At 40.1% G+C, this 19623-nt stretch overlaps 5 protein-coding genes across 5 annotated transcripts; all 5 read left to right on the forward strand.

The window, feature by feature from the left end:
* The first annotated feature begins 297 nt into the window (after positions 1–297).
* LOC124214784 (uridine 5'-monophosphate synthase-like) lies at positions 298–3403 on the forward strand. Its single transcript, XM_046617416.2, has 3 exons — positions 298–686; positions 1108–1588; positions 1797–3403. The coding sequence occupies exons 1-3, from the start codon at positions 546–548 to the stop codon at positions 2585–2587; spliced, it is 1413 nt and encodes a 470-aa protein (XP_046473372.1). The 5' UTR covers positions 298–545; the 3' UTR covers positions 2588–3403.
* A 928-nt stretch (positions 3404–4331) lies between these two features.
* LOC124214779 (uridine 5'-monophosphate synthase-like) lies at positions 4332–7437 on the forward strand. Its single transcript, XM_046617410.2, has 3 exons — positions 4332–4720; positions 5142–5622; positions 5831–7437. The coding sequence occupies exons 1-3, from the start codon at positions 4580–4582 to the stop codon at positions 6619–6621; spliced, it is 1413 nt and encodes a 470-aa protein (XP_046473366.1). The 5' UTR covers positions 4332–4579; the 3' UTR covers positions 6622–7437.
* A 928-nt stretch (positions 7438–8365) lies between these two features.
* LOC124214776 (uridine 5'-monophosphate synthase-like) lies at positions 8366–11471 on the forward strand. Its single transcript, XM_046617406.2, has 3 exons — positions 8366–8754; positions 9176–9656; positions 9865–11471. The coding sequence occupies exons 1-3, from the start codon at positions 8614–8616 to the stop codon at positions 10653–10655; spliced, it is 1413 nt and encodes a 470-aa protein (XP_046473362.1). The 5' UTR covers positions 8366–8613; the 3' UTR covers positions 10656–11471.
* A 928-nt stretch (positions 11472–12399) lies between these two features.
* On the forward strand, positions 12400–15505 carry LOC124214778 (uridine 5'-monophosphate synthase-like). Its single transcript, XM_046617409.2, has 3 exons — positions 12400–12788; positions 13210–13690; positions 13899–15505. Exons 1-3 carry the CDS (start codon positions 12648–12650, stop codon positions 14687–14689), a joined length of 1413 nt encoding a protein of 470 aa, XP_046473365.1. The 5' UTR covers positions 12400–12647; the 3' UTR covers positions 14690–15505.
* A 928-nt stretch (positions 15506–16433) lies between these two features.
* LOC124214782 (uridine 5'-monophosphate synthase-like) lies at positions 16434–19539 on the forward strand. The gene is made up of 3 exons (XM_046617413.2): positions 16434–16822; positions 17244–17724; positions 17933–19539. The coding sequence occupies exons 1-3, from the start codon at positions 16682–16684 to the stop codon at positions 18721–18723; spliced, it is 1413 nt and encodes a 470-aa protein (XP_046473369.1). The 5' UTR covers positions 16434–16681; the 3' UTR covers positions 18724–19539.
* The last annotated feature ends 84 nt before the right edge of the window (positions 19540–19623 follow it).

The raw sequence follows: 19623 nt of genomic DNA on the forward strand, positions 1-19623 counted from the left end.
GTGAAATGCGTGTAGATTATCATTGCATTTAATAAATAAATGTGAACAATACCATGCGTCGAAAATAAAATCTCTAACTAGAAAATTGGCAGCAATGAATCCGACACAGTGTCCAACCGTGCTCCGCAGCTGTGTCCGACTGTGTCGTTGTTGGAAAGCACCATGTTCGACACTGTGTCGCTCTGTGTCGTTGCTGGAAAGCTCCCCATATGGGGAAGGGGGTGAGTGCGCTATACGGGCCTACACCGCAAGAGGCGCTTAAATCGCACCTTGACAATCCTCACGTTGTCCCAAAAACTGGGCCAGCTTTTGAGCCAAGTGCTGCTCGAGTGTTGTTCCTTCCTACTACTCCGTGGTCTCAGATTCATTGTCCCCAAGTGTACACACAAAAATACATACACTGTTGTCATTCGTCAAGTAGCACGTGTCAAGCAAACATTCGCGGCTTTCCGTGCATGCTACTCTGTTTAATGTCAATTGCGTTGGATACAAGACGTCTAGTTGATTCCCTTGCGTTGATTTGAGTATTTTTTGACTCGACTATAATGGAAAATCGCTTGGCGGAATTAGCTGTGGAACTATTCGAGATCAACGCCGTGAAGTTTGGCAGCTTCGTAACAAAAGCCGGCCGGCCGACACCCGTCTGCTTTGATTTAAGAGTAATTATTTCACATCCGCGGTTGATGGTAGGTAACTTATATTTCGTTACTTCTGTTCCAATTATCAATTTTGTTTGAAAATAAATAAATAAAGGTCAAAATATACGCGAAGAAAACGTCATATAAAACGAATCAATGACTACGGATTGCTGCACAGCGCAGTTTCATACGACTCTTTAAGTCCTGAAGTCTGCTAGAATCACGTGAAGCAGTTACCGCTATGAAGTCTCATAGCAGTAATGTATGTCCAACTTCCAGATGGGTTATCCCTCAAACGTGGCTGCATTTCAAAAAAATGTGCAAACTATGAGTTTCGACCACCGAATATCTACACCCAGTGCGACATCGAATGTTCTGTTGAAACTAACGTTTCTTAATCTTCTTACGCCACACTTCTTTAATTGACGAAACTAAACATCACTTGTTGACTAGTATCCAAAATTTGCAGAAGTCTGTGTCCACCTTACTGTGGACCCTGGCAGAAAATGGCAAAAGTGCATCACAAGTTTGTGGTATGCCTTACACAGCGTTGCCAATTGCTGCTTTGATATCTGCACAATCAAACATACCTCTGCTGATAAGGAGGGAAGAGACTAAATCCTTTAGGACAAAAAAAATAATTGAGGGCCAATTCGGAGAGGGCGAAAATTGCATCATAGTTGAAGACATTGTGACGACTGGGAGTAGCGTTTTAGAGGCTGTAAAAGACCTAACCGATGTAGGGTTGAAGGTTGAGGAAGCTGTCGTTATTCTGGATCGACAGCAGGGTGGTTATCACAATCTAAGTGCAGAGGGCATCCGAATGAGGAGCTTATATTCTCTGACTAGTTTAATGCAATACCTATTGAATGCAGGCAAAGTGACGTCAGCCATCGTCGAAGACGTCAAAAATTATGTGGAACAAAGTAAAGATCAATTAAACAGCGAAGGTGAGTCGGTGTAATCGAAGAATTCAACCTGACCAAGGAAATTAGAAGCTAACGAACTAGAAATCATTCATATTCTGGGGGTTTTTTGATCAAATAGGGAAATAATCTTAGTATCCTTCAGACGCGTTATCAAACTCCAAACATTTGGCTTTTTTTTTTTTTTTAAGCACAGTAACTAAGACTCGAATATAATTTGATTTTCTCTTAGGAAACTCGGTGAGTCGATTAAGAATCGACTTCGCATCACGAGCAAAACTTGCCAAGAACCCAGCGGCAGCAAAACTGTTCAATATAACGTCGGCAAAGAAAAGTACTCTCTGTCTAGCAGTGGATTTGACAAAAGCTGATGAAGTTTTAGATTTGGCCGAACTAGCAGGACCGCACATAGCTGTTTTAAAAACTCATATTGATCTACTTGAAGATTTTACATCTGAGTTTATCGATAAATTGAAACAGCTGTCCAAAGAGCACAACTTCTTGATAATGGAGGACAGAAAGTTTGCTGATATTGGTCACACGGTATCCTTGCAGTACAGAAATGGGGTTTATAAAATAGCAGAATGGGCAGATTTTGTTACTGCCCATACCGTTCCTGGTTCGAGTATTGTTTCTGGTTTACAAGATGGACTGAAGGGGATTAAGGAAAGTCGGGGGATATTTTTAGTTGCAGAAATGTCTAGTGAAGGAGCCTTGACCATTGGAGAATATGTGAAACATTCTGTTCTTTTGTCTGAAACGTCAAACCTAGTAGCTGGTTTAGTGTGTCAGTACAATGTGTCCGATGATCCAGGTTTGATACAACTCACGCCAGGAATTAGATTGGAAAAGTACCGTGATGATTTGGGACAGCAATACAAGACTCCTCAAACGGTGATCAATGCTGGGGCAGATTTAGCCGTTGTCGGTAGAGGCGTTACAGCCGCGCAGGACAAATTATCAGCCATCATTCAGTATAAAGAAAAACTATGGCAAGCCTACAGTGAAAGGATTAGTAATTGAAATGACACGTCATTCTATTCGTTGTGATTAGAAGTGTGAAATACAAGTTGAAAAACTCATACCTGACTTGGATAAAGAGGCGATTTGTATTCGACAGGATTGGAAAAGCTAATAGTGTAATCATATGCGTCAATCAGTGAAATATGTGATCATGTACAATATACGTGGCAACAATTAACTGGAAAATGTATTTCTCGTAAAGTGTTGGATCAAATGGATATTCAAACGGTACACCAAGTAGAAGTTATTTTTCACAGAGTGAATCAACGGAAGAAATCACTCGTGGAAAGTATTTGTCACGAACACGGTCATATACACGGGTCTGGGCACTCCAACCCCTTTCCTGTACAACGCGGCGTAACCGTCTTGAAGCCTGTGTTTCTCAATTTGTGCACCAAGGATCGGAGCGCTGCAATCTCCGAGGCCGGTCTGCAACGAAGAGAGGAATATAGGGCAGCCGTCTCTCTCCGTGCGCTTGCGTGCCAAGGCCGTGTTCGAAAATTGACTGACAGCACTGTCAGCAATCTTTCATTTCTTTTGCGCTTCCAAGTTCGTGAACAGCTCTGACTCTGTCCTAGGGAATTTTCAGTACTGTCAGTCAATTTACGAACACTGCCACAGTGCGACACTGTGTTACACGGTCGAGCACTGTGCCTTGGTGCTTGTTGGAACGCTTCGAGGTTCTTAATTCAGTCACTAGAGTCCGCTCATGCATTATACGAAAAATCTAGGATCATTGAGCGCTCCAGGAAAGAGAAAAAAAAAAGTGGGTGCGTGTACTTATGTACGCGCGTGAGAAGTTGTACTTCTTTGGCATCATTGAAAAACAACAAAACAAATAACGGATGTCTTACGTTATATTTAAATAATCTATTAAATTTTTGTCACGAACTTTTTCTTAAATGTTCTATTAAATTTATTACTTTATTTTGTAAATATTAAAAAACCAATAATAAATACTCAACATTGACAATTTAATAATATTTAGTATTAATTATATTAAATAATGATATTTTAATTTATATCAATAAATAATACATACGGATAACTAACCTCAATTATATTGGAGCACTTGAAAAAGTATTTTAGCACAATTTTTTCACTAATATTCACAAATAGTAAATAATATTAATCCAAATATTCAATTTAAATCACTGCTGAATATATTTTATCGCCACATATACAATTCGCACTTGTATGAAAATAAAACACGTGTTGTGACTGTAAAAACTAGAACCATGTGGATAAATATTATAAATAAATATGAAAACAGTGATCAGAGGCGACAAGCGTACCAACATTAGCTTTTTTTCGAGACTTGATGAATTCGGTTGAGTGGGCAACTTCATCCTGTCAATTTTGCGTTACAGCGATGCGCGCGCATCTTGAAATTTCACTCTCATCAGTTTTTCATAACGCGCCTAAAGAAGTATAACTTTAAAAATTTGTGAAATGCGTGTAGATTATCATTGCATTTAATAAATAAATGTGAACAATACCATGCGTCGAAAATAAAATCTCTAACTAGAAAATTGGCAGCAATGAATCCGACACAGTGTCCAACCGTGCTCCGCAGCTGTGTCCGACTGTGTCGTTGTTGGAAAGCACCATGTTCGACACTGTGTCGCTCTGTGTCGTTGCTGGAAAGCTCCCCATATGGGGAAGGGGGTGAGTGCGCTATACGGGCCTACACCGCAAGAGGCGCTTAAATCGCACCTTGACAATCCTCACGTTGTCCCAAAAACTGGGCCAGCTTTTGAGCCAAGTGCTGCTCGAGTGTTGTTCCTTCCTACTACTCCGTGGTCTCAGATTCATTGTCCCCAAGTGTACACACAAAAATACATACACTGTTGTCATTCGTCAAGTAGCACGTGTCAAGCAAACATTCGCGGCTTTCCGTGCATGCTACTCTGTTTAATGTCAATTGCGTTGGATACAAGACGTCTAGTTGATTCCCTTGCGTTGATTTGAGTATTTTTTGACTCGACTATAATGGAAAATCGCTTGGCGGAATTAGCTGTGGAACTATTCGAGATCAACGCCGTGAAGTTTGGCAGCTTCGTAACAAAAGCCGGCCGGCCGACACCCGTCTGCTTTGATTTAAGAGTAATTATTTCACATCCGCGGTTGATGGTAGGTAACTTATATTTCGTTACTTCTGTTCCAATTATCAATTTTGTTTGAAAATAAATAAATAAAGGTCAAAATATACGCGAAGAAAACGTCATATAAAACGAATCAATGACTACGGATTGCTGCACAGCGCAGTTTCATACGACTCTTTAAGTCCTGAAGTCTGCTAGAATCACGTGAAGCAGTTACCGCTATGAAGTCTCATAGCAGTAATGTATGTCCAACTTCCAGATGGGTTATCCCTCAAACGTGGCTGCATTTCAAAAAAATGTGCAAACTATGAGTTTCGACCACCGAATATCTACACCCAGTGCGACATCGAATGTTCTGTTGAAACTAACGTTTCTTAATCTTCTTACGCCACACTTCTTTAATTGACGAAACTAAACATCACTTGTTGACTAGTATCCAAAATTTGCAGAAGTCTGTGTCCACCTTACTGTGGACCCTGGCAGAAAATGGCAAAAGTGCATCACAAGTTTGTGGTATGCCTTACACAGCGTTGCCAATTGCTGCTTTGATATCTGCACAATCAAACATACCTCTGCTGATAAGGAGGGAAGAGACTAAATCCTTTAGGACAAAAAAAATAATTGAGGGCCAATTCGGAGAGGGCGAAAATTGCATCATAGTTGAAGACATTGTGACGACTGGGAGTAGCGTTTTAGAGGCTGTAAAAGACCTAACCGATGTAGGGTTGAAGGTTGAGGAAGCTGTCGTTATTCTGGATCGACAGCAGGGTGGTTATCACAATCTAAGTGCAGAGGGCATCCGAATGAGGAGCTTATATTCTCTGACTAGTTTAATGCAATACCTATTGAATGCAGGCAAAGTGACGTCAGCCATCGTCGAAGACGTCAAAAATTATGTGGAACAAAGTAAAGATCAATTAAACAGCGAAGGTGAGTCGGTGTAATCGAAGAATTCAACCTGACCAAGGAAATTAGAAGCTAACGAACTAGAAATCATTCATATTCTGGGGGTTTTTTGATCAAATAGGGAAATAATCTTAGTATCCTTCAGACGCGTTATCAAACTCCAAACATTTGGCTTTTTTTTTTTTTTTAAGCACAGTAACTAAGACTCGAATATAATTTGATTTTCTCTTAGGAAACTCGGTGAGTCGATTAAGAATCGACTTCGCATCACGAGCAAAACTTGCCAAGAACCCAGCGGCAGCAAAACTGTTCAATATAACGTCGGCAAAGAAAAGTACTCTCTGTCTAGCAGTGGATTTGACAAAAGCTGATGAAGTTTTAGATTTGGCCGAACTAGCAGGACCGCACATAGCTGTTTTAAAAACTCATATTGATCTACTTGAAGATTTTACATCTGAGTTTATCGATAAATTGAAACAGCTGTCCAAAGAGCACAACTTCTTGATAATGGAGGACAGAAAGTTTGCTGATATTGGTCACACGGTATCCTTGCAGTACAGAAATGGGGTTTATAAAATAGCAGAATGGGCAGATTTTGTTACTGCCCATACCGTTCCTGGTTCGAGTATTGTTTCTGGTTTACAAGATGGACTGAAGGGGATTAAGGAAAGTCGGGGGATATTTTTAGTTGCAGAAATGTCTAGTGAAGGAGCCTTGACCATTGGAGAATATGTGAAACATTCTGTTCTTTTGTCTGAAACGTCAAACCTAGTAGCTGGTTTAGTGTGTCAGTACAATGTGTCCGATGATCCAGGTTTGATACAACTCACGCCAGGAATTAGATTGGAAAAGTACCGTGATGATTTGGGACAGCAATACAAGACTCCTCAAACGGTGATCAATGCTGGGGCAGATTTAGCCGTTGTCGGTAGAGGCGTTACAGCCGCGCAGGACAAATTATCAGCCATCATTCAGTATAAAGAAAAACTATGGCAAGCCTACAGTGAAAGGATTAGTAATTGAAATGACACGTCATTCTATTCGTTGTGATTAGAAGTGTGAAATACAAGTTGAAAAACTCATACCTGACTTGGATAAAGAGGCGATTTGTATTCGACAGGATTGGAAAAGCTAATAGTGTAATCATATGCGTCAATCAGTGAAATATGTGATCATGTACAATATACGTGGCAACAATTAACTGGAAAATGTATTTCTCGTAAAGTGTTGGATCAAATGGATATTCAAACGGTACACCAAGTAGAAGTTATTTTTCACAGAGTGAATCAACGGAAGAAATCACTCGTGGAAAGTATTTGTCACGAACACGGTCATATACACGGGTCTGGGCACTCCAACCCCTTTCCTGTACAACGCGGCGTAACCGTCTTGAAGCCTGTGTTTCTCAATTTGTGCACCAAGGATCGGAGCGCTGCAATCTCCGAGGCCGGTCTGCAACGAAGAGAGGAATATAGGGCAGCCGTCTCTCTCCGTGCGCTTGCGTGCCAAGGCCGTGTTCGAAAATTGACTGACAGCACTGTCAGCAATCTTTCATTTCTTTTGCGCTTCCAAGTTCGTGAACAGCTCTGACTCTGTCCTAGGGAATTTTCAGTACTGTCAGTCAATTTACGAACACTGCCACAGTGCGACACTGTGTTACACGGTCGAGCACTGTGCCTTGGTGCTTGTTGGAACGCTTCGAGGTTCTTAATTCAGTCACTAGAGTCCGCTCATGCATTATACGAAAAATCTAGGATCATTGAGCGCTCCAGGAAAGAGAAAAAAAAAAGTGGGTGCGTGTACTTATGTACGCGCGTGAGAAGTTGTACTTCTTTGGCATCATTGAAAAACAACAAAACAAATAACGGATGTCTTACGTTATATTTAAATAATCTATTAAATTTTTGTCACGAACTTTTTCTTAAATGTTCTATTAAATTTATTACTTTATTTTGTAAATATTAAAAAACCAATAATAAATACTCAACATTGACAATTTAATAATATTTAGTATTAATTATATTAAATAATGATATTTTAATTTATATCAATAAATAATACATACGGATAACTAACCTCAATTATATTGGAGCACTTGAAAAAGTATTTTAGCACAATTTTTTCACTAATATTCACAAATAGTAAATAATATTAATCCAAATATTCAATTTAAATCACTGCTGAATATATTTTATCGCCACATATACAATTCGCACTTGTATGAAAATAAAACACGTGTTGTGACTGTAAAAACTAGAACCATGTGGATAAATATTATAAATAAATATGAAAACAGTGATCAGAGGCGACAAGCGTACCAACATTAGCTTTTTTTCGAGACTTGATGAATTCGGTTGAGTGGGCAACTTCATCCTGTCAATTTTGCGTTACAGCGATGCGCGCGCATCTTGAAATTTCACTCTCATCAGTTTTTCATAACGCGCCTAAAGAAGTATAACTTTAAAAATTTGTGAAATGCGTGTAGATTATCATTGCATTTAATAAATAAATGTGAACAATACCATGCGTCGAAAATAAAATCTCTAACTAGAAAATTGGCAGCAATGAATCCGACACAGTGTCCAACCGTGCTCCGCAGCTGTGTCCGACTGTGTCGTTGTTGGAAAGCACCATGTTCGACACTGTGTCGCTCTGTGTCGTTGCTGGAAAGCTCCCCATATGGGGAAGGGGGTGAGTGCGCTATACGGGCCTACACCGCAAGAGGCGCTTAAATCGCACCTTGACAATCCTCACGTTGTCCCAAAAACTGGGCCAGCTTTTGAGCCAAGTGCTGCTCGAGTGTTGTTCCTTCCTACTACTCCGTGGTCTCAGATTCATTGTCCCCAAGTGTACACACAAAAATACATACACTGTTGTCATTCGTCAAGTAGCACGTGTCAAGCAAACATTCGCGGCTTTCCGTGCATGCTACTCTGTTTAATGTCAATTGCGTTGGATACAAGACGTCTAGTTGATTCCCTTGCGTTGATTTGAGTATTTTTTGACTCGACTATAATGGAAAATCGCTTGGCGGAATTAGCTGTGGAACTATTCGAGATCAACGCCGTGAAGTTTGGCAGCTTCGTAACAAAAGCCGGCCGGCCGACACCCGTCTGCTTTGATTTAAGAGTAATTATTTCACATCCGCGGTTGATGGTAGGTAACTTATATTTCGTTACTTCTGTTCCAATTATCAATTTTGTTTGAAAATAAATAAATAAAGGTCAAAATATACGCGAAGAAAACGTCATATAAAACGAATCAATGACTACGGATTGCTGCACAGCGCAGTTTCATACGACTCTTTAAGTCCTGAAGTCTGCTAGAATCACGTGAAGCAGTTACCGCTATGAAGTCTCATAGCAGTAATGTATGTCCAACTTCCAGATGGGTTATCCCTCAAACGTGGCTGCATTTCAAAAAAATGTGCAAACTATGAGTTTCGACCACCGAATATCTACACCCAGTGCGACATCGAATGTTCTGTTGAAACTAACGTTTCTTAATCTTCTTACGCCACACTTCTTTAATTGACGAAACTAAACATCACTTGTTGACTAGTATCCAAAATTTGCAGAAGTCTGTGTCCACCTTACTGTGGACCCTGGCAGAAAATGGCAAAAGTGCATCACAAGTTTGTGGTATGCCTTACACAGCGTTGCCAATTGCTGCTTTGATATCTGCACAATCAAACATACCTCTGCTGATAAGGAGGGAAGAGACTAAATCCTTTAGGACAAAAAAAATAATTGAGGGCCAATTCGGAGAGGGCGAAAATTGCATCATAGTTGAAGACATTGTGACGACTGGGAGTAGCGTTTTAGAGGCTGTAAAAGACCTAACCGATGTAGGGTTGAAGGTTGAGGAAGCTGTCGTTATTCTGGATCGACAGCAGGGTGGTTATCACAATCTAAGTGCAGAGGGCATCCGAATGAGGAGCTTATATTCTCTGACTAGTTTAATGCAATACCTATTGAATGCAGGCAAAGTGACGTCAGCCATCGTCGAAGACGTCAAAAATTATGTGGAACAAAGTAAAGATCAATTAAACAGCGAAGGTGAGTCGGTGTAATCGAAGAATTCAACCTGACCAAGGAAATTAGAAGCTAACGAACTAGAAATCATTCATATTCTGGGGGTTTTTTGATCAAATAGGGAAATAATCTTAGTATCCTTCAGACGCGTTATCAAACTCCAAACATTTGGCTTTTTTTTTTTTTTTAAGCACAGTAACTAAGACTCGAATATAATTTGATTTTCTCTTAGGAAACTCGGTGAGTCGATTAAGAATCGACTTCGCATCACGAGCAAAACTTGCCAAGAACCCAGCGGCAGCAAAACTGTTCAATATAACGTCGGCAAAGAAAAGTACTCTCTGTCTAGCAGTGGATTTGACAAAAGCTGATGAAGTTTTAGATTTGGCCGAACTAGCAGGACCGCACATAGCTGTTTTAAAAACTCATATTGATCTACTTGAAGATTTTACATCTGAGTTTATCGATAAATTGAAACAGCTGTCCAAAGAGCACAACTTCTTGATAATGGAGGACAGAAAGTTTGCTGATATTGGTCACACGGTATCCTTGCAGTACAGAAATGGGGTTTATAAAATAGCAGAATGGGCAGATTTTGTTACTGCCCATACCGTTCCTGGTTCGAGTATTGTTTCTGGTTTACAAGATGGACTGAAGGGGATTAAGGAAAGTCGGGGGATATTTTTAGTTGCAGAAATGTCTAGTGAAGGAGCCTTGACCATTGGAGAATATGTGAAACATTCTGTTCTTTTGTCTGAAACGTCAAACCTAGTAGCTGGTTTAGTGTGTCAGTACAATGTGTCCGATGATCCAGGTTTGATACAACTCACGCCAGGAATTAGATTGGAAAAGTACCGTGATGATTTGGGACAGCAATACAAGACTCCTCAAACGGTGATCAATGCTGGGGCAGATTTAGCCGTTGTCGGTAGAGGCGTTACAGCCGCGCAGGACAAATTATCAGCCATCATTCAGTATAAAGAAAAACTATGGCAAGCCTACAGTGAAAGGATTAGTAATTGAAATGACACGTCATTCTATTCGTTGTGATTAGAAGTGTGAAATACAAGTTGAAAAACTCATACCTGACTTGGATAAAGAGGCGATTTGTATTCGACAGGATTGGAAAAGCTAATAGTGTAATCATATGCGTCAATCAGTGAAATATGTGATCATGTACAATATACGTGGCAACAATTAACTGGAAAATGTATTTCTCGTAAAGTGTTGGATCAAATGGATATTCAAACGGTACACCAAGTAGAAGTTATTTTTCACAGAGTGAATCAACGGAAGAAATCACTCGTGGAAAGTATTTGTCACGAACACGGTCATATACACGGGTCTGGGCACTCCAACCCCTTTCCTGTACAACGCGGCGTAACCGTCTTGAAGCCTGTGTTTCTCAATTTGTGCACCAAGGATCGGAGCGCTGCAATCTCCGAGGCCGGTCTGCAACGAAGAGAGGAATATAGGGCAGCCGTCTCTCTCCGTGCGCTTGCGTGCCAAGGCCGTGTTCGAAAATTGACTGACAGCACTGTCAGCAATCTTTCATTTCTTTTGCGCTTCCAAGTTCGTGAACAGCTCTGACTCTGTCCTAGGGAATTTTCAGTACTGTCAGTCAATTTACGAACACTGCCACAGTGCGACACTGTGTTACACGGTCGAGCACTGTGCCTTGGTGCTTGTTGGAACGCTTCGAGGTTCTTAATTCAGTCACTAGAGTCCGCTCATGCATTATACGAAAAATCTAGGATCATTGAGCGCTCCAGGAAAGAGAAAAAAAAAAGTGGGTGCGTGTACTTATGTACGCGCGTGAGAAGTTGTACTTCTTTGGCATCATTGAAAAACAACAAAACAAATAACGGATGTCTTACGTTATATTTAAATAATCTATTAAATTTTTGTCACGAACTTTTTCTTAAATGTTCTATTAAATTTATTACTTTATTTTGTAAATATTAAAAAACCAATAATAAATACTCAACATTGACAATTTAATAATATTTAGTATTAATTATATTAAATAATGATATTTTAATTTATATCAATAAATAATACATACGGATAACTAACCTCAATTATATTGGAGCACTTGAAAAAGTATTTTAGCACAATTTTTTCACTAATATTCACAAATAGTAAATAATATTAATCCAAATATTCAATTTAAATCACTGCTGAATATATTTTATCGCCACATATACAATTCGCACTTGTATGAAAATAAAACACGTGTTGTGACTGTAAAAACTAGAACCATGTGGATAAATATTATAAATAAATATGAAAACAGTGATCAGAGGCGACAAGCGTACCAACATTAGCTTTTTTTCGAGACTTGATGAATTCGGTTGAGTGGGCAACTTCATCCTGTCAATTTTGCGTTACAGCGATGCGCGCGCATCTTGAAATTTCACTCTCATCAGTTTTTCATAACGCGCCTAAAGAAGTATAACTTTAAAAATTTGTGAAATGCGTGTAGATTATCATTGCATTTAATAAATAAATGTGAACAATACCATGCGTCGAAAATAAAATCTCTAACTAGAAAATTGGCAGCAATGAATCCGACACAGTGTCCAACCGTGCTCCGCAGCTGTGTCCGACTGTGTCGTTGTTGGAAAGCACCATGTTCGACACTGTGTCGCTCTGTGTCGTTGCTGGAAAGCTCCCCATATGGGGAAGGGGGTGAGTGCGCTATACGGGCCTACACCGCAAGAGGCGCTTAAATCGCACCTTGACAATCCTCACGTTGTCCCAAAAACTGGGCCAGCTTTTGAGCCAAGTGCTGCTCGAGTGTTGTTCCTTCCTACTACTCCGTGGTCTCAGATTCATTGTCCCCAAGTGTACACACAAAAATACATACACTGTTGTCATTCGTCAAGTAGCACGTGTCAAGCAAACATTCGCGGCTTTCCGTGCATGCTACTCTGTTTAATGTCAATTGCGTTGGATACAAGACGTCTAGTTGATTCCCTTGCGTTGATTTGAGTATTTTTTGACTCGACTATAATGGAAAATCGCTTGGCGGAATTAGCTGTGGAACTATTCGAGATCAACGCCGTGAAGTTTGGCAGCTTCGTAACAAAAGCCGGCCGGCCGACACCCGTCTGCTTTGATTTAAGAGTAATTATTTCACATCCGCGGTTGATGGTAGGTAACTTATATTTCGTTACTTCTGTTCCAATTATCAATTTTGTTTGAAAATAAATAAATAAAGGTCAAAATATACGCGAAGAAAACGTCATATAAAACGAATCAATGACTACGGATTGCTGCACAGCGCAGTTTCATACGACTCTTTAAGTCCTGAAGTCTGCTAGAATCACGTGAAGCAGTTACCGCTATGAAGTCTCATAGCAGTAATGTATGTCCAACTTCCAGATGGGTTATCCCTCAAACGTGGCTGCATTTCAAAAAAATGTGCAAACTATGAGTTTCGACCACCGAATATCTACACCCAGTGCGACATCGAATGTTCTGTTGAAACTAACGTTTCTTAATCTTCTTACGCCACACTTCTTTAATTGACGAAACTAAACATCACTTGTTGACTAGTATCCAAAATTTGCAGAAGTCTGTGTCCACCTTACTGTGGACCCTGGCAGAAAATGGCAAAAGTGCATCACAAGTTTGTGGTATGCCTTACACAGCGTTGCCAATTGCTGCTTTGATATCTGCACAATCAAACATACCTCTGCTGATAAGGAGGGAAGAGACTAAATCCTTTAGGACAAAAAAAATAATTGAGGGCCAATTCGGAGAGGGCGAAAATTGCATCATAGTTGAAGACATTGTGACGACTGGGAGTAGCGTTTTAGAGGCTGTAAAAGACCTAACCGATGTAGGGTTGAAGGTTGAGGAAGCTGTCGTTATTCTGGATCGACAGCAGGGTGGTTATCACAATCTAAGTGCAGAGGGCATCCGAATGAGGAGCTTATATTCTCTGACTAGTTTAATGCAATACCTATTGAATGCAGGCAAAGTGACGTCAGCCATCGTCGAAGACGTCAAAAATTATGTGGAACAAAGTAAAGATCAATTAAACAGCGAAGGTGAGTCGGTGTAATCGAAGAATTCAACCTGACCAAGGAAATTAGAAGCTAACGAACTAGAAATCATTCATATTCTGGGGGTTTTTTGATCAAATAGGGAAATAATCTTAGTATCCTTCAGACGCGTTATCAAACTCCAAACATTTGGCTTTTTTTTTTTTTTTAAGCACAGTAACTAAGACTCGAATATAATTTGATTTTCTCTTAGGAAACTCGGTGAGTCGATTAAGAATCGACTTCGCATCACGAGCAAAACTTGCCAAGAACCCAGCGGCAGCAAAACTGTTCAATATAACGTCGGCAAAGAAAAGTACTCTCTGTCTAGCAGTGGATTTGACAAAAGCTGATGAAGTTTTAGATTTGGCCGAACTAGCAGGACCGCACATAGCTGTTTTAAAAACTCATATTGATCTACTTGAAGATTTTACATCTGAGTTTATCGATAAATTGAAACAGCTGTCCAAAGAGCACAACTTCTTGATAATGGAGGACAGAAAGTTTGCTGATATTGGTCACACGGTATCCTTGCAGTACAGAAATGGGGTTTATAAAATAGCAGAATGGGCAGATTTTGTTACTGCCCATACCGTTCCTGGTTCGAGTATTGTTTCTGGTTTACAAGATGGACTGAAGGGGATTAAGGAAAGTCGGGGGATATTTTTAGTTGCAGAAATGTCTAGTGAAGGAGCCTTGACCATTGGAGAATATGTGAAACATTCTGTTCTTTTGTCTGAAACGTCAAACCTAGTAGCTGGTTTAGTGTGTCAGTACAATGTGTCCGATGATCCAGGTTTGATACAACTCACGCCAGGAATTAGATTGGAAAAGTACCGTGATGATTTGGGACAGCAATACAAGACTCCTCAAACGGTGATCAATGCTGGGGCAGATTTAGCCGTTGTCGGTAGAGGCGTTACAGCCGCGCAGGACAAATTATCAGCCATCATTCAGTATAAAGAAAAACTATGGCAAGCCTACAGTGAAAGGATTAGTAATTGAAATGACACGTCATTCTATTCGTTGTGATTAGAAGTGTGAAATACAAGTTGAAAAACTCATACCTGACTTGGATAAAGAGGCGATTTGTATTCGACAGGATTGGAAAAGCTAATAGTGTAATCATATGCGTCAATCAGTGAAATATGTGATCATGTACAATATACGTGGCAACAATTAACTGGAAAATGTATTTCTCGTAAAGTGTTGGATCAAATGGATATTCAAACGGTACACCAAGTAGAAGTTATTTTTCACAGAGTGAATCAACGGAAGAAATCACTCGTGGAAAGTATTTGTCACGAACACGGTCATATACACGGGTCTGGGCACTCCAACCCCTTTCCTGTACAACGCGGCGTAACCGTCTTGAAGCCTGTGTTTCTCAATTTGTGCACCAAGGATCGGAGCGCTGCAATCTCCGAGGCCGGTCTGCAACGAAGAGAGGAATATAGGGCAGCCGTCTCTCTCCGTGCGCTTGCGTGCCAAGGCCGTGTTCGAAAATTGACTGACAGCACTGTCAGCAATCTTTCATTTCTTTTGCGCTTCCAAGTTCGTGAACAGCTCTGACTCTGTCCTAGGGAATTTTCAGTACTGTCAGTCAATTTACGAACACTGCCACAGTGCGACACTGTGTTACACGGTCGAGCACTGTGCCTTGGTGCTTGTTGGAACGCTTCGAGGTTCTTAATTCAGTCACTAGAGTCCGCTCATGCATTATACGAAAAATCTAGGATCATTGAGCGCTCCAGGAAAGAGAAAAAAAAAAGTGGGTGCGTGTACTTATGTACGCGCGTGAGAAGTTGTACTTCTTTGGCATCATTGAAAAACAACAAAACAAATAACGGATGTCTTACGTTATATTTAAATAATCTATTAAATTTTTGTCACGAACTTTTTCTTAAATGTTCTATTAAATTTATTACTTTATTTTGTAAATATTAAAAAACCAATAATAAATACTCAACATTGACAATTTAATAATATTTAGTATTAATTATATTAAATAATGATATTTTAATTTATATCAATAAATAATACATACGGATAACTAACCTCAATTATATTGGAGCACTTGAAAAAGTATTTTAGCACAATTTTTTCACTAATATTCACAAATAGTAAATAATATTAATCCAAATATTCAATTTAAATCACTGCTGAATATATTTTATCGCCACATATACAATTCGCACTTGTATGAAAATAAAACACGTGTTGTGACTGTAAAAACTAGAACCATGTGGATAAATATTATAAATAAATATGAAAACAGTGATCAGAGGCGACAAGCGTACCAACATTAGCTTTTTTTCGAGACTTGATGAATTCGGTTGAGTGGGCAACTTCATCCTGTCAATTTTGCGTTACAGCGATGCGCGCGCATCTTGAAATTTCACTCTCATCAGTTTTTCATAACGCGCCTAAAGAAGTATAACTTTAAAAATTTGTGAAATGCGTGTAGATTATCATTGCATTTAATAAATAAATGTGAACAATACCATGCGTCGAAAATAAAATCTCTAACTAGAAAATTGGCAGCAATGAATCCGACACAGTGTCCAACCGTGCTCCGCAGCTGTGTCCGACTGTGTCGTTGTTGGAAAGCACCATGTTCGACACTGTGTCGCTCTGTGTCGTTGCTGGAAAGCTCCCCATATGGGGAAGGGGGTGAGTGCGCTATACGGGCCTACACCGCAAGAGGCGCTTAAATCGCACCTTGACAATCCTCACGTTGTCCCAAAAACTGGGCCAGCTTTTGAGCCAAGTGCTGCTCGAGTGTTGTTCCTTCCTACTACTCCGTGGTCTCAGATTCATTGTCCCCAAGTGTACACACAAAAATACATACACTGTTGTCATTCGTCAAGTAGCACGTGTCAAGCAAACATTCGCGGCTTTCCGTGCATGCTACTCTGTTTAATGTCAATTGCGTTGGATACAAGACGTCTAGTTGATTCCCTTGCGTTGATTTGAGTATTTTTTGACTCGACTATAATGGAAAATCGCTTGGCGGAATTAGCTGTGGAACTATTCGAGATCAACGCCGTGAAGTTTGGCAGCTTCGTAACAAAAGCCGGCCGGCCGACACCCGTCTGCTTTGATTTAAGAGTAATTATTTCACATCCGCGGTTGATGGTAGGTAACTTATATTTCGTTACTTCTGTTCCAATTATCAATTTTGTTTGAAAATAAATAAATAAAGGTCAAAATATACGCGAAGAAAACGTCATATAAAACGAATCAATGACTACGGATTGCTGCACAGCGCAGTTTCATACGACTCTTTAAGTCCTGAAGTCTGCTAGAATCACGTGAAGCAGTTACCGCTATGAAGTCTCATAGCAGTAATGTATGTCCAACTTCCAGATGGGTTATCCCTCAAACGTGGCTGCATTTCAAAAAAATGTGCAAACTATGAGTTTCGACCACCGAATATCTACACCCAGTGCGACATCGAATGTTCTGTTGAAACTAACGTTTCTTAATCTTCTTACGCCACACTTCTTTAATTGACGAAACTAAACATCACTTGTTGACTAGTATCCAAAATTTGCAGAAGTCTGTGTCCACCTTACTGTGGACCCTGGCAGAAAATGGCAAAAGTGCATCACAAGTTTGTGGTATGCCTTACACAGCGTTGCCAATTGCTGCTTTGATATCTGCACAATCAAACATACCTCTGCTGATAAGGAGGGAAGAGACTAAATCCTTTAGGACAAAAAAAATAATTGAGGGCCAATTCGGAGAGGGCGAAAATTGCATCATAGTTGAAGACATTGTGACGACTGGGAGTAGCGTTTTAGAGGCTGTAAAAGACCTAACCGATGTAGGGTTGAAGGTTGAGGAAGCTGTCGTTATTCTGGATCGACAGCAGGGTGGTTATCACAATCTAAGTGCAGAGGGCATCCGAATGAGGAGCTTATATTCTCTGACTAGTTTAATGCAATACCTATTGAATGCAGGCAAAGTGACGTCAGCCATCGTCGAAGACGTCAAAAATTATGTGGAACAAAGTAAAGATCAATTAAACAGCGAAGGTGAGTCGGTGTAATCGAAGAATTCAACCTGACCAAGGAAATTAGAAGCTAACGAACTAGAAATCATTCATATTCTGGGGGTTTTTTGATCAAATAGGGAAATAATCTTAGTATCCTTCAGACGCGTTATCAAACTCCAAACATTTGGCTTTTTTTTTTTTTTTAAGCACAGTAACTAAGACTCGAATATAATTTGATTTTCTCTTAGGAAACTCGGTGAGTCGATTAAGAATCGACTTCGCATCACGAGCAAAACTTGCCAAGAACCCAGCGGCAGCAAAACTGTTCAATATAACGTCGGCAAAGAAAAGTACTCTCTGTCTAGCAGTGGATTTGACAAAAGCTGATGAAGTTTTAGATTTGGCCGAACTAGCAGGACCGCACATAGCTGTTTTAAAAACTCATATTGATCTACTTGAAGATTTTACATCTGAGTTTATCGATAAATTGAAACAGCTGTCCAAAGAGCACAACTTCTTGATAATGGAGGACAGAAAGTTTGCTGATATTGGTCACACGGTATCCTTGCAGTACAGAAATGGGGTTTATAAAATAGCAGAATGGGCAGATTTTGTTACTGCCCATACCGTTCCTGGTTCGAGTATTGTTTCTGGTTTACAAGATGGACTGAAGGGGATTAAGGAAAGTCGGGGGATATTTTTAGTTGCAGAAATGTCTAGTGAAGGAGCCTTGACCATTGGAGAATATGTGAAACATTCTGTTCTTTTGTCTGAAACGTCAAACCTAGTAGCTGGTTTAGTGTGTCAGTACAATGTGTCCGATGATCCAGGTTTGATACAACTCACGCCAGGAATTAGATTGGAAAAGTACCGTGATGATTTGGGACAGCAATACAAGACTCCTCAAACGGTGATCAATGCTGGGGCAGATTTAGCCGTTGTCGGTAGAGGCGTTACAGCCGCGCAGGACAAATTATCAGCCATCATTCAGTATAAAGAAAAACTATGGCAAGCCTACAGTGAAAGGATTAGTAATTGAAATGACACGTCATTCTATTCGTTGTGATTAGAAGTGTGAAATACAAGTTGAAAAACTCATACCTGACTTGGATAAAGAGGCGATTTGTATTCGACAGGATTGGAAAAGCTAATAGTGTAATCATATGCGTCAATCAGTGAAATATGTGATCATGTACAATATACGTGGCAACAATTAACTGGAAAATGTATTTCTCGTAAAGTGTTGGATCAAATGGATATTCAAACGGTACACCAAGTAGAAGTTATTTTTCACAGAGTGAATCAACGGAAGAAATCACTCGTGGAAAGTATTTGTCACGAACACGGTCATATACACGGGTCTGGGCACTCCAACCCCTTTCCTGTACAACGCGGCGTAACCGTCTTGAAGCCTGTGTTTCTCAATTTGTGCACCAAGGATCGGAGCGCTGCAATCTCCGAGGCCGGTCTGCAACGAAGAGAGGAATATAGGGCAGCCGTCTCTCTCCGTGCGCTTGCGTGCCAAGGCCGTGTTCGAAAATTGACTGACAGCACTGTCAGCAATCTTTCATTTCTTTTGCGCTTCCAAGTTCGTGAACAGCTCTGACTCTGTCCTAGGGAATTTTCAGTACTGTCAGTCAATTTACGAACACTGCCACAGTGCGACACTGTGTTACACGGTCGAGCACTGTGCCTTGGTGCTTGTTGGAACGCTTCGAGGTTCTTAATTCAGTCACTAGAGTCCGCTCATGCATTATACGAAAAATCTAGGATCATTGAGCGCTCCAGGAAAGAGAAAAAAAAAAGTGGGTGCGTGTACTTATGTACGCGCGTGAGAAGTTGTACTTCTTTGGCATCATTGAAAAACAACAAAACAAATAACGGATGTCTTACGTTATATTTAAATAATCTATTAAATTTTTGTCACGAACTTTTTATT

The sequence above is a fragment of the Neodiprion pinetum genome, chromosome 3 (genome assembly GCF_021155775.2).
Source record: "Neodiprion pinetum isolate iyNeoPine1 chromosome 3, iyNeoPine1.2, whole genome shotgun sequence".
Lineage (NCBI taxonomy): Eukaryota > Metazoa > Arthropoda > Insecta > Hymenoptera > Diprionidae > Neodiprion > Neodiprion pinetum.